The 13,234-nt window shown below is 36.2% G+C and overlaps 1 protein-coding gene across 7 annotated transcripts in view; it reads left to right on the top strand.

The window, feature by feature from the left end:
- The window catches only part of CACNA2D1 (calcium voltage-gated channel auxiliary subunit alpha2delta 1), a 516,209-nt gene that overhangs the window by 448,105 nt on the left and 54,870 nt on the right, over positions 1–13,234 (top strand). For all 7 annotated transcript variants that reach the window (XM_070069807.2, XM_070069805.2, XM_070069806.2 and 4 more), the window contains 3 exon segments: positions 10,209–10,287; positions 11,180–11,229; positions 12,532–12,621. In XM_070069807.2, coding sequence (XP_069925908.1) covers positions 10,209–10,287; positions 11,180–11,229; positions 12,532–12,621 — 219 coding nt within the window.

The following is a 13,234-nucleotide window of genomic DNA, read 5'->3' as shown; positions in this document are numbered from 1 at the left end:
ATGTTCACCATTCTTACTACAATAAAATACAAATTTAAAAAGACATTAAAATTACAAACTGTAAAGGAAAATTTAGTGAGCTCTTCAAAAAGATCTGCAGATGTCTGTGAATCCCACTTTCTGCTCAAGCCTCTTGCTGGGGTTACTGAATGCATCGTTTATATTCATTTTTCATTCAGACAAATCAGAACTCCTTTAGAGCAACCCAGGTCAGTACGATGCCGGTGCATCCTGAGAGCTGATGAATGAGACTGCAGATAAGTGGCACCATGGAACAAGACCCCAAAGACCTGAGACACGGGATGTTTTGTGGAATGTCCTCCTCTTGGGAATTAATCTACCTGATTACAGATAGGTTCAGCTTTACAACTGAATCCATGTTAATCTTCTCACACAGCTGTTCCAAATTAAAATATGTCCACATTCTAATCTTTACCTGCAGCGGTGCCATTCCTTAGAGCTCACCCATGGGTATAAGACCTCCTTAAAAATGGTGCCAAAACGAAAATGTGCTCTAACAGAGCCCAAACAAATGAATAAAGGAAAGTGAAACCAGACGCAGAGTTGAAAGATAATCTCCAGGACCAGCAACATGAAAACATTGAATTTTCTGTAGAATAGCTGGAGGAGCGGTTAGCAATGCACATTTGAGATTACTCAGTCAACTAAAAATTAGTTTTCTGTTTCTTAGTTTAATTCTCAGAATTAATATAAAAATATGTATATACATTCTAAATTAATAAAATAAAAATTTCAAAATAACTAGTAAGTTGAATGAGAATAGTGGTCAAAAAGCGTATGATAGATGAGGAATAATTTTCAAAATAATGTGTAGCTAAAGGTGTAATTCCTTGATGAGAAATGCATTATTTTTTAAATGAACTTTCTTTTAAAGATTTATTTATTTATTTGAAATCGGAGTTACAGAAGCAGAGAGAGAGAAAGTCTTCTTTTTGCTGGTTTACTCCCCAAATGGCCACAATGGCTGGAGCTGGGCCGATCTGAAGCCAAGAGCCAGGAGCTTCCTCCAGGTCTCCCATGCGGGTGCAGCAGCCCAAGGAATTGGGCCATCTACTGATGCTTTCCCAGGCCATAGCAGAGAGATGGATCAGAAGTAAAGCAGCCGAGACTAGAACCAGCACCCGTATAGGATGTCGGCACTGCAGGTGGTGGCTTCACCCACTACGCCACAGCACCGGTCCCGCATTATTTCTAATGCATTTATTTTTAAAGATTTGACTTCTTTGTACCAGATCCAAAGGAGAGAGAAATAATCTATAACCAAATCAGAAATGGCTGAATATGCATATGTGTCTTATATAAGTTGTCAGTTTTTCACTATATGGTAGGTAAAGGTAAAATAATTCATTGCATTCTCTACTGTGTCTCTGCCTGGCTGCTCCATTCGGCCTGAGTGAAGCCTTTGGAGGAAGTGATTAAACATAATGAATGATATTTAACTTGTAAAATATTGAAATCCTACTTAACAAATGCACTGCTTCTAAAAGCTTTCATTTCAGATACTTTGTCAGTTTCAACACTTCCATTTTTTTCAGTATCAGAAAGGGCTATGCTTTTGTTCATAAAAACCAAATATATTATTAATGCTGAAGTTGTTGTGGAGATGAAAACAATAGAAATCATCCATCTAAAAGGCATATTGTCTGTACATGTGTGTTTGACAGTATGGATTTGCATTCATTCTCTTAGAATGAAGTGAATGCTGACAATTCATTCCCTAAGCTAAGGAAAATCTTAACAGATGCATTTCTCCAGTTTTTCAGGAATATTACTTTCATACATGTTAAACTCTCCTTAATTTAATGTCTATAGAGTAATGAAAAGTGAGGGGTAAGCAATGTGCGTAGTGCAACATTTATACCTGAAATGATTTCTAGGTGCACTTGTGCCACCCAGAATTGGTATTTCCCATTGTTTGTGGAAAAGGTACCATGTTCTGCTTTTTCTGTGGCTGCCTTAAATGTAAGGAACTCTGCTTCTCTAGTGTGTCTTCCCAGAGAAGTCTTCCCCACATACTCTCTCTAGAGTGATCCCTGTTCTCCAGACAGTCCTTCTCATTCTCATTTCAACACCTTGTTTCTTCTTAGTTTCTTTCCCTTGGATAAACCTTTTTGATTATTTTCATGACTTAGTCACATTTTAATTTGAACGTCTATATCAATTCCAAGCCCCGTGATACAGGGATTGTTTGAGTTTGTAAATGCCCATGAATCCTTAGGTTCAAGGATGTACAGCAGTTGCTCAGTGTTTATGGATATCATGACCATGCCAAGAAATACGTAGGAAATATGCTCTCAAGGTAAACTGCAAGGAGTACGTTATAAAGAAATTTAATATTCAAAATCAACATAATACTCAATAAAATATTCAATATAATTCCATATAAATGCCAAAGAATTCAATAGCTTTGTTTTTCTTTTGAAATGAAGTCACTAAAAAGAGCAGTTTTCCCTTCTAATTAGAATACTGAATAAAGCTTTGTTGATGCTCCACTCTTGCCTACACCATCTAGAAGAACGGAGTGAAGTCTCCATACCAGACCACTGTACGGATGGCATCTTTTCTTTTGCTCTCATCCATCCAACACATGCATCTTCTTAAGTGTTCTCCTTAGCAGTGTCAGTGAAGTATGCGGTGCTACTCAAGGAGGACATCTGAAGTACCCACCGTGTGCCTTCACTTCTGACTTCTCAGCTGATCATACTCCTTACAGAGCTACAAGGTGCCTAGAAATACAGTGTTCTCATGGCTTATCCATCGCTCATCAAGGACCAAAGCCTCCCCCCCCCCCCAACCCATATCTGTGGAGATGTGTTCCAAGAACCCCGGTGGATACCTGAAACCACAGACAGTACCAAGCCCTATGTATATTACATTTATTTCCTCTGTAACATATCTGTGATGAAGTCTACTTTAAAAATTAGGCACAGCAAGAGATTAATCATCGATAGGGTAATTAATAACATATTTTCCACCAGAGTATAATAAAATGATGTGAATGGATCTCAAAAGAGGGCAAATATTAAATATTAATAGTTTTGGGGGCTAGCGCTCTGGCATGTTAGGTTAAGCCTCTGCCTGCAACGCTGGTTCATGTCCAGTTGCTCCTCTTATGATCCAGCTCCCTGCTAGCACACCTGGGAAAGCAGTGGAAGATGGCCCAAGGGCTAGGGCCCCTGCACCCATGTGGGAGACCTTGGAGAAGCTCCTGGCTTCTGGCTTCAGATTGGCCCAGCTCCTCCCTTTGCAGCCATTTGGAAAATGAACCAGCAGATGAAGACTTTTCTCTGTCTCTCCCTCTTTCTGTCTGTAACTCTACCTCTCAAATAAATAAAACCTTAAAAAATATTAGTAGTTCTCTGTGACAGTTGATCACAGATAAGTGCAACCACAGAAAGTGAAGCCCTGAGGGGAGGGACTACTGTGCTACTATGTGGACAGAAGGAAACGGAACGTAAAACCACTGCCCTGTAATCTGATAATGTGAGGCACTTCATAAGCATCACTACTAAATTAGAAACACCACTGTCATCTCGTGCTTTCCACCCAGACCTAAGACATGGATAGGAAGTAACATCAGCTTCATCACTTAAGATCCTGCTCCCCAACTTCTGTGACTGCTGCATTTTGTTTTCCTTCTTAAACAGCTGTTTTGTGAGCAAAGGCAACAAATAATTGATGACATCCTGCCTCAGTCAGACCCTGCAAAATTTCATGTGTTCTGTAAGAACCCATTGGCATTATTGAAATCGGACATGACCCTTTAAAATTTACACAAAAATGTGTCCCCTTAAAATTTCCCAGAAGTGCTATCTGGAGTGCCACATGTGCTACCAGAATTTGGGGTGTCATACGATTTCACCATATGCTTATTAATAAATCCCCAATATTAATAAACCCAAGAGGATTCTTGCCTAATATTTAGAGAATTCTAAATACCAGCGCACAGATAAACGAGGCAGCATGGTACATTTTAAGCCTTTATTTAGTGAGAAAGAGGCGTAGAAGAGTGAGAGCTTTATTAAGAGAGAGAGGTAAATCTGGGTTCATACCGAGCACCAGGAACCAGCCACATGGAAGAGAATCTAGGCCAGGAGGCACAGGGCTACAGCAAGCCCCCTCCTGGCAAGAGGCCAGGGAAGAAGAGAAGGGTGGGACAAACCATGTCCCAGGCTTTTAACCCACTTTCAAAGGGGAGTGGTTAATTAACCTGATTGGCTGGTGGGAACTCAGGTGTGGCCAGTTAGAGGGATGAGCTCACACAGGGGTGTGGCGAAGGTATCAGGTAGGGCTTAAGGTCACACAGGGGTGTGGTGAAGGCGTGGTTTTCCAGCTCACAAACCTAATCAATTTTAACCTATTTGCCTGCCTACTTCATTATGATAATATTGAACCTTTTTTATTACAGCTTTTAGCTGAAGATCATTAAAGTGAGTTCAATTTGCTCCTCTAGAATGGCTTTATTTGGAGTTATTTTCAATTCTTTGTGAGCCAAGAAAGGCTGTTAGTGGACCACCAGTGGAAAATGCTAACTCATGAAATGGTGGTACTAATTATCATTATCATCTTTTCTACCATGGCTAATATTTGTTGAACTGATAATTTCCCATATAAAAGTGCTTTACATTTCTTAGTTCATTTATACCTGAAGTAATAATAATTATTATCACCATCAACCCCCAGTTTGGAAATTAGAAATCCTAAACTGGAAAACAACAATTCATTGAAACTCTGACAGCTACCAGGTGGCAGAAACAGGAATTTCAATAACCCTACATGGAGTGCCCCTCACTGGTTGTCCCTTTCTTCCTCCTAGTGGCTATCTTAATTATCATTTGCCTTCCTGGAACCTTCCTTCAAGTCCTCTGGCCAGAGTTTTCACCAAAGGCTCTTGCTCCTCAGAGCCTGAACAGCCCAAGATGGATTTTTCAAAATTTTGCCAGTTGCAACTAGCTTTCAGACTCTTGGACTTTATATAGAATAATAGAATAACTATGAAAGCTGGGTTTGCAGACTTTTGTTTGTGTTGCATAATATTGTAAACTAAAGGTGAGGTCTACTCACGTGCTCCAGATTCGGGTGTATTTGTGAATTCTGGTAACCACTGTAGATTTTTACCCTAAAATATTCAGCCCAATCTAGTATTTTCATAGGCACGATGCCAAAAATTTTAGTACACAGAGTAGATTAATAAAACCCATCTCTGACATAATTTTTCTGACATGTTTCGATAGCTGAAGTTTTTATTTTTATTTTATTGGCTTCCTTTCTTCATAGACTCATTTCCATTATACTTTGGAGATTTGCCTATTATAAATTAAACTTGAACTCTGGGTAACTGATAAGTGTTGAGGTGACAGTTTCCAGTAACCAGATTCTGCTGGGAAACCAGAAGTTCTTATGGCTTTTTAAAATAGGTTGACCTTGTGTCTTTAGAAGATTCTTAATTGAAGACAAGTATTTGAATTTTCAACAAACAAAACAAAATAGAAAACAGATTAGCAAAAGTCAGAAATGTGGGATTTAAGTTTTAAATCTGTGTTCTATTATAGGCAACAAAGCAGTATTAACATTTTAAGTAACGAAATTTGCTGATAATTAAGCAGTTTCTTGAATCAAGTAGGTTAGGAATGTTGTATCAAGCAAAGTTATTGGAATTATAAAACTCTGCTCAGGGAAAAATTATTTTTGAAACAAATGAAGTTAAAGCTATGTAAGTTTACAACAAATAATAAAGACCAATTTTTAACTTACAGATTTAATCTTATTGAATATGCTCTTCAGATTACTACTGCATTTATGCTTATAGAACTAAGCATGCCTCAAGAATAACAAGAATTCTTTTATTTCTCTTAGTGTAACACAGCACATAAATGGTATAAGTCTATTAAGAATATTTTATGCTACCTAAAAAATTTTGTTCAGGAACAGTTATTATGTCTACATAATATTTAAAGGATAGAAGTTTACCATGCCATATAAATAGAACGAAATAACCCAAATTACAAAATAAGAGATAGCTGCTGGGCCAGTTTTGGCTCTGTTCTTCCCACGTTACAAGGAACTGACCCATGCGCTGGATGACCCCAAATCTTGTCTTACTGCAGTCCCTCAGGCACGGAGTAGAGACCACTCACGAGACTTCACTTCTGTCATTTAATAAGCAAGCATGCATTTCGATTGTGTGTAAGTCACTACAATAGATGCCACGTTGTACAGTCTTGGAACTGTTTTAACCTAATCCAATGTTTCTTCAGCGCCAGCCACCCGTGTTCTTTCTGTCAAAGACCTGCACTCCAGCATTCTGAAAAACATTTGTCAAAGCTGATTTTGAGTGTGTATCTCGTGTGTTCCTATGCTGCAAACCTCATAGAAGCAAACGTTTTCACAGCAGAGCCCACCGGAAAGTCACACACCCTAACTGAGAAACATGTAGCTAGCTTTCTAGGAACTAGAACAGAAAATTTCCACTGTGTCTCTGTTCCATGAATCGAATGGTATGATTATAAATGCACTGTGCCACACAAGTGGAGGAGAATTCCCCCCGTGGAAGTTAACTTTGCCTGTATGTAGTCTTGGCCTGATCTGAGGAATTTGCTTAATTAAGACTTTAGATGAAATATTTAGCTTGTCTGATTACATATTAAATATCTGTAGCTATTTTTTTTTATAAAATATTAATTTGAATGACAGAGTGGCAGAGAGAGAGAGGGAAAAGATCTTCTATCTGCTCGTTCACTCCCCAAATACCCACAAGAGCCAGGGCTGGACCAGGTGCAAGCCAGGAGACTGCAATCCATCTAGATCTCCTCCATGGGTGGCAGAGACTCAAGTACTTGGAGCCATCATCCACTGCCTCCCAGTGTATGCATTAGCAGGAAGCTGGATCAGACGTGGAGGTGTGAACCAAGTACTTTTTTTAAAAAGAATTATTTTATTTATTTGAAAGAGTTACAGAGAGAGGTAGAGACAGAAAGAGAGGTCCTCCATCTGTTGGTTCACTCCCCAGATGGCCACAACGGCCAGAGCTGAACTGTTCCGAAGCCAGGAGCCAGGAGCCTCTTCCAGGTCTTCCATGTGGGTGCAGGGGCCCAAGGACTTGGGCCATCTTCTACTGCTATCCAGGCCATAGCAGAGAGCTGGATTAAGAGGAGCAGCCGGGACTAGAACGGGCACCCAAATGGGATGCTGGCGCTTCAGGCCAGGGCTTTAACCTGCTGCGCCACAGTGCCGACCCCAGTGAACCAAGTACTTTGATATGGAATGTAGGCATCTCAAATGATGTTTTAACCTGCTGCACCACAATACCTGACACTGGAGCTATCTTATATAGTTTAAATTGTTTTAATTTTATATAAAATCCTACAAACACACTGGTAAGAAATGAATACTTCAAATACATATTTATGAGAACTTAATGTACCTTATGTTTTAAATTGGATGCATTTTAAGGAGTCACTTTATTTTTCCATGTTTTTCAAAACTAAGAACTGTACATTTACAGAAGTGGAAAACAGGGGGATCAGCAATTCTGGACGTTGGCATCTGGAATTTTAGAGTTAGTTCATTGACTGTTCCACAGGGTGGCAGTAACACAGTGTGGAACAGGAGGGATGACAATGCCTGCAGTTCCAAGTAGAAAGTTAGTGTCCAGTAAGACTCTTTTAAATTTCACCTATTCATTATATACCTGTACTATACAATGTGTAATGCAGATGTTTATGAAATCAATTCAGTTAAAATTCTTCTTATATGATTAACTAAAGTGTGTTTAAAGACTAATAGTAAGACATAAGACAGTGGCCCAATTTATGAAAAGTAGGTTGCATTTGTACTTCTTGAGATTTCATTAATCCCTAAGAAAAAAATTTCAGAAAAATCATGCCTTTAAAGTGGCGCTGTCAGGCCAATTAAAATTGAGAAAAGAGGTATCAAATATACATTGATAATACAGGAGTGATTCAGTCAGATAACGCAGCTTGTGTTAAATCACCAAAAACATATGTGAGAAAAAAAAGAAGCAAGAAATAAAAGATTAGCATATTTTTAAGCATTATAATTAACTGTGACAGAATGTACACTTGCAAACTCAACCCTCATCCTAAATAGCTTGACTTTGACAACCTCCCAGAGCTAGCAAACACATGGTAGTGAAACTTTTGTAGTAAAAGATACAGCAACAAGCTTGCCTTACTGTTTTTCTTTTTTGCTAAATTAAAGTGTGTATTTGGACTATCAGTCAAAATAGTCACGTGGTTGGATTCTAAAGTGCAGCTGCTGTGTTGTTAAAAATGCTTGCCTCCCACAGATGTAGGTCTAATAACTCATTTAGTCTTCTTCATTTATGTTTTTACTGAAAAGTATTTCATGGAAAATATTTTAATAGAATACTTCTGTGATACCAGGAGCCATTACACAGAGCTGTGCTTTCATGTGAAAAATGAGGCCTGTATTCTAATGTTCATCATGAAAGATCCACCAGATTTTTTTTTCCTTGCCCTGAGTTCATGAGATGATTGTGCAAGGTATGACAGTAAAATTGAATTATTAGTTAGGGTGGCCAACCCGCTTATAAAAATATATCCATTTCAGAGTAAGGTCAATTATGTAAGCACAACAACACTACATCAAAATATTCAGACTGCTCCCCAAGTTGACTCAATTGAAAAGTTAGATGAAGAAATTGCATTGTTTTTCTTTCCACTTTTTTTATTGATATTAAGGGAAAAAATTCCATGGTTTTCATATATACAGTTTTAAGAACATACTGATACTTCCCACACTCCCCTCGCTCCCACCTTCAATTCTCCTTCTTTTCTTATTTTTCTTTTAGTTTTTGCAATGACATACTTTCAATTTACTTTATAATCACAAGCTTACCCTCCACTAAATAAAGTGTTCCACAAGTAGTAAATGGAAAAACCACCCTTCCTCAGGAGTGTAGACAAGGGCAATAAGCAGAACTCTCAGGATGAGCATTCCCAGAGAAAGACAGGGAGAGATCAAGGAGGCCAAAGGGAGAGAACCAACCTCTCCTGTTAACTTGGAATCAGTCATTTAATACGTAGAATTCGAGAGCATGGACACCCAGATGGCAAACCTGGATGACTTAATGAGTGACACAGCAACAATCAGGACGTGTTTTGAGGGCAGGAATTAGAATGTGATTTGTGTGGTTAAAACTGGCTAAAGAACAGAGAACACACACGTAATCTCTTTTGAGATTGTGCTCCAGAATCATGTGTAAAAGGTTAAAAAAAACCCAAAACAGGTAGAATGATTGGAAAAGGTCAGTTCAAATACTCAGTAGGCAAGAATTAGGGAAAAGCTGTAAACCTTGTTCTTGGATTTGGAACTCATAGAAAATTGATATTTTGGATAACTATGTTGAACTTGGGATTTGCTTTAGTATGATTACTAAATTAGTAAAAGATTAACATACATTAAATTGCCCTTTGGTTTTGTTTTTTTTTTTTTTTTTTGGTATCAGTGAATTTATCTTTTATATACTCAAACAATTATTTGAATTCAATGGTTCTTAATAAATATTTAAATAATTATGATTTTAAAATGATCTCAGTTGAATTTTAAACTATTCACAGACTTGAAAGCATGTTAGAAACAGTAATTTTGAGTCTCTAAAAAACCCTAAGAGCTAAAAATACCTTTTTATATATCCCAGCCATCTTTTCCAGAGAATAAGTCATACACAAACACAATCATTTGTGTATACCCTAAATATTTTCATGGTGTGAGGGTAGCAAAGCAGTCACTAATTTTAGTTGATTCTAGCAACTTTCTGTATACATTTTCATCATCACATACCCTGTGGAGTAGGGAAATATTTTTTGCAGGGACCAAATGTGTGTAATATGTTTTGATGAGATGAGACAGGTAAGGTTGAGTTAGACCTGAAAGATGGCATTTTCTACTAATGAAACTTTAGCCAGGGGATAAAGTGCAGAGCACCCATGTGCTAATTTAATTTGGCAGTTGTAGTCTGTGTTTACAATAGATCATGTGGTTTCTCTCTGGTACCTTCCTGAAGTCTCCACTGGCCTCAATTTCTCTTGTCACATTAATCAACCAAAAAGCTTGCTTTTAATTGTCTTCACTTTGACTGTTTTGTTTTGACATCTAGTACATTTTATTCAACCTTACAGATAGCTGTTTTTCAATTCATTCAGGTACGTGTATTCACATTCTCAGTTGGCCAACATAATTACGACAGAGGACCTATTCAGTGGATGGCTTGCGAAAATAAAGGTGACAGATGTGTTTTCTTAGCTACATTTCACTAGAAGAAAAAGGACTTGCTACTTGCTTTTAGGTCTACATATTATTGTATAAAATATCCTAAGTCGTACAGAACTTTTATAGGACTTAAAGCAAAAATAAGGCTCCGAACGTGTGTTCTATAGAGAAAACACACAGCAAATTTTGATGGTAGCATCACATCCTATAAAAATTTAGATATCTGATCATGTTACTGCACATTTATAAAAAGATATATTGTATGCAATGATTCCTCATAATACTTGTCAACTATAACCTTACATGAAAAATCAGGAATGACAGAATAGCTGAATTTTGTAAAACTTAGGTATGAAAGAGTGACAAGAATATTCTGAGTGGTTTAATTATTGCTTTAGAAAATGTCTTCTTGAATGTGCCTAGGTAATTAAAATTTTGTGCAAGGAGCCCATAGTTCCTTTGTACTCAGAAAAAAAAAAAACTCGGAAAAAAATGTTATTTGGAAAATAAACTACAAAAAAAATAGCAACAAAAAGACCTGAATTTATTCTGAAAGTTATATTCAGGCAAATATTCGGGTAAATACAATAATAATCAGATATATAACCAACTGCATCTTTAATAATTTCTCCAATTAAAACAATATTTTAATGGTATCAGGTTCCTTATTGTTATATAACATTAATTTTGTTACTCATCCAAGATATGTAGCAGTTTCTCATAAAGTCTACATATTTGCTGTGAGCATGCATTAATCAAATAACTTCTTACTGTATTGTCAATATTGGTGATTTTGTATTTGCTCAACTAAGAAGTGAAAAATACTTTTTTCCTTCAAAGATATAAAATGTTTTGTGTATCTCTTTACTGTATTTACATATATATGTTCATATATGTATTTCAGGTTATTATTATGAAATTCCATCCATTGGAGCCATAAGAATTAATACTCAGGTATGGCTTTTAAAACTTGTTTAAATTATTTTCATAGTATAAGATTTCTAGGTTAAAAATGCTCAGTATGGAGACAGTGTTTGCAACTAAGAATGGAAAAAAGATTCACAATCTTACATTTATATTAAAATGCTAAATGTCAGGGTTAATGTATTGGTTTTTATTTCATAAAAGTTCCAAGGGTTTTCAAACATCCAAAACTCAGGTAAAAATTATGTGTATGAGTATATATATATATATATATAGAGAGAGAGAGAGAGAATATATATATATATATATATGAGTATTGAGTATATATATATGAGTATATATATATTGGTTACTTCAATGTTAAAAAAATCATAGAAAATGAATAGATCAGATTTACTAACAATCTCATCTCATGCAATTTGAATTTAGTTCTAATGCATATCATTTAAATGAGGCTTTTTAAGTTGTAGGTACCCAAATAGAAAATTAAACAGTAAGTGTTATGGATAAACCATGTAAGATTATCAGAATTTTGATAACTCCAAAATAACCCCTTAGAGATCTGTTTACATGTTTAAAGTGTACAAAAAAGATGATTGTTCTAACCTCCACTCAGTTGACAACCTACCTGTTAATTTTTTGTAGAACAAAGAAATTTAACTTAAATATGTATTATTTTTAAACACTCATAAATTATGATTTAAAATCATTGGCCAATTTTGAAAATAACTGAAAAATCTTCAAAATGGACTAAGTCGCAGTTGAGACTACATAACATGGGATTTCTGGAAATGCATACTTAAGATGTTGAATGTTGAAATGAAACAGCAGCTACATTAGAGTCTGCCTTCTATATTTGGCATAGTATTTCATTTGTTTTCTGATATGTTTTAATGTAGTTTTGAATTTCCTCCAAATAATTTTGATATGAAAGCAAGTATGTAGCTGCTCTGTTATTTCATGTTTGTACCATTTCATGGAATAAATTGCAGAACCTTAAATCGTTCAGATTAAAGTATGAAACACTTCACAAGGAGCATATTTTACTTATAAGCAGTTGTACCTCGGAAAAACAATGTTCTTATTGTTACTAGAAAAAAGGAACTAGGTTAGATATATCACATTAATCATGTAAGTAGAATATTGTTGCTTTAGAGTATGTAGATATACCAGATATGGAATGCCCAAAGTAAGAATTAAATAATTATATACTTGCTCTCTTAATTTTGATTGCACATTTATTTTTAACTCTCAATTACTCTTTTCTCTATGGAGATCTTTTTTAACAAAGAATTCCTAGTTTTCAACCACAAGTGTTTTTTTAATGCATAGGAATACCTAGATGTTCTGGGAAGACCGATGGTTTTAGCAGGAGACAAAGCTAAGCAAGTCCAATGGACAAATGTGTACCTGGATGCACTGGTAAGAGGCTGGGTTATTGAATATTGAACCAAACTATCATAAGCACAGCTGACTACTTCTCTGTACATGATATTTCTCTTTCTCTCTTCATCAGATCCTCTTTATAATGCCTTCTAGCACAAGCTTCTTTGCAGGAATTTAGATAAACCACATGAAAACCTAAATTTGAATGTGTAAGAGAACCACAAGCTTAATATACTATTTTTCAATTGCTATGTTTACTATGTACAATTTCCAATCCAGCCTATTGAATCTATGAATATTTCAGTACCTTTCTGACTTTTGAATGTAAAAATCATGCTGAAAGTATGTGAACGAGAAGGTATGTCTGCAGATGTTGAGCAAGAATACTGAAGAAATGTTTTTTGAAGTAGAGTTCTGCTTTTAAAGTAGAAGCACCTCCACAACAATAACCAGACCCTCTAACGCTCAGAAGTACATGCAGTGAGATTCGCAGCAATCATCATAACCCAGTTACTTCTTCATATAGAATTTCTTGTTGCAGATTCAACCCCAGACATTTTGACTGAAACTATACCATTGAGGTGATGAAATTTACTGTGAAACAACACACACACATAAATTGCTCCTTGAACAGCTCATGTTTAATACA

This window comes from Oryctolagus cuniculus, chromosome 3 (assembly GCF_051225735.1).
Source record: "Oryctolagus cuniculus isolate XC-2025 breed Fujian yellow rabbit chromosome 3, ASM5122573v1, whole genome shotgun sequence".
In the NCBI taxonomy this organism is placed as follows: domain Eukaryota; kingdom Metazoa; phylum Chordata; class Mammalia; order Lagomorpha; family Leporidae; genus Oryctolagus; species Oryctolagus cuniculus.
Note: the sequence above shows the minus strand (reverse complement) of the source record. Positions and strands in the feature narration are given on the sequence as shown.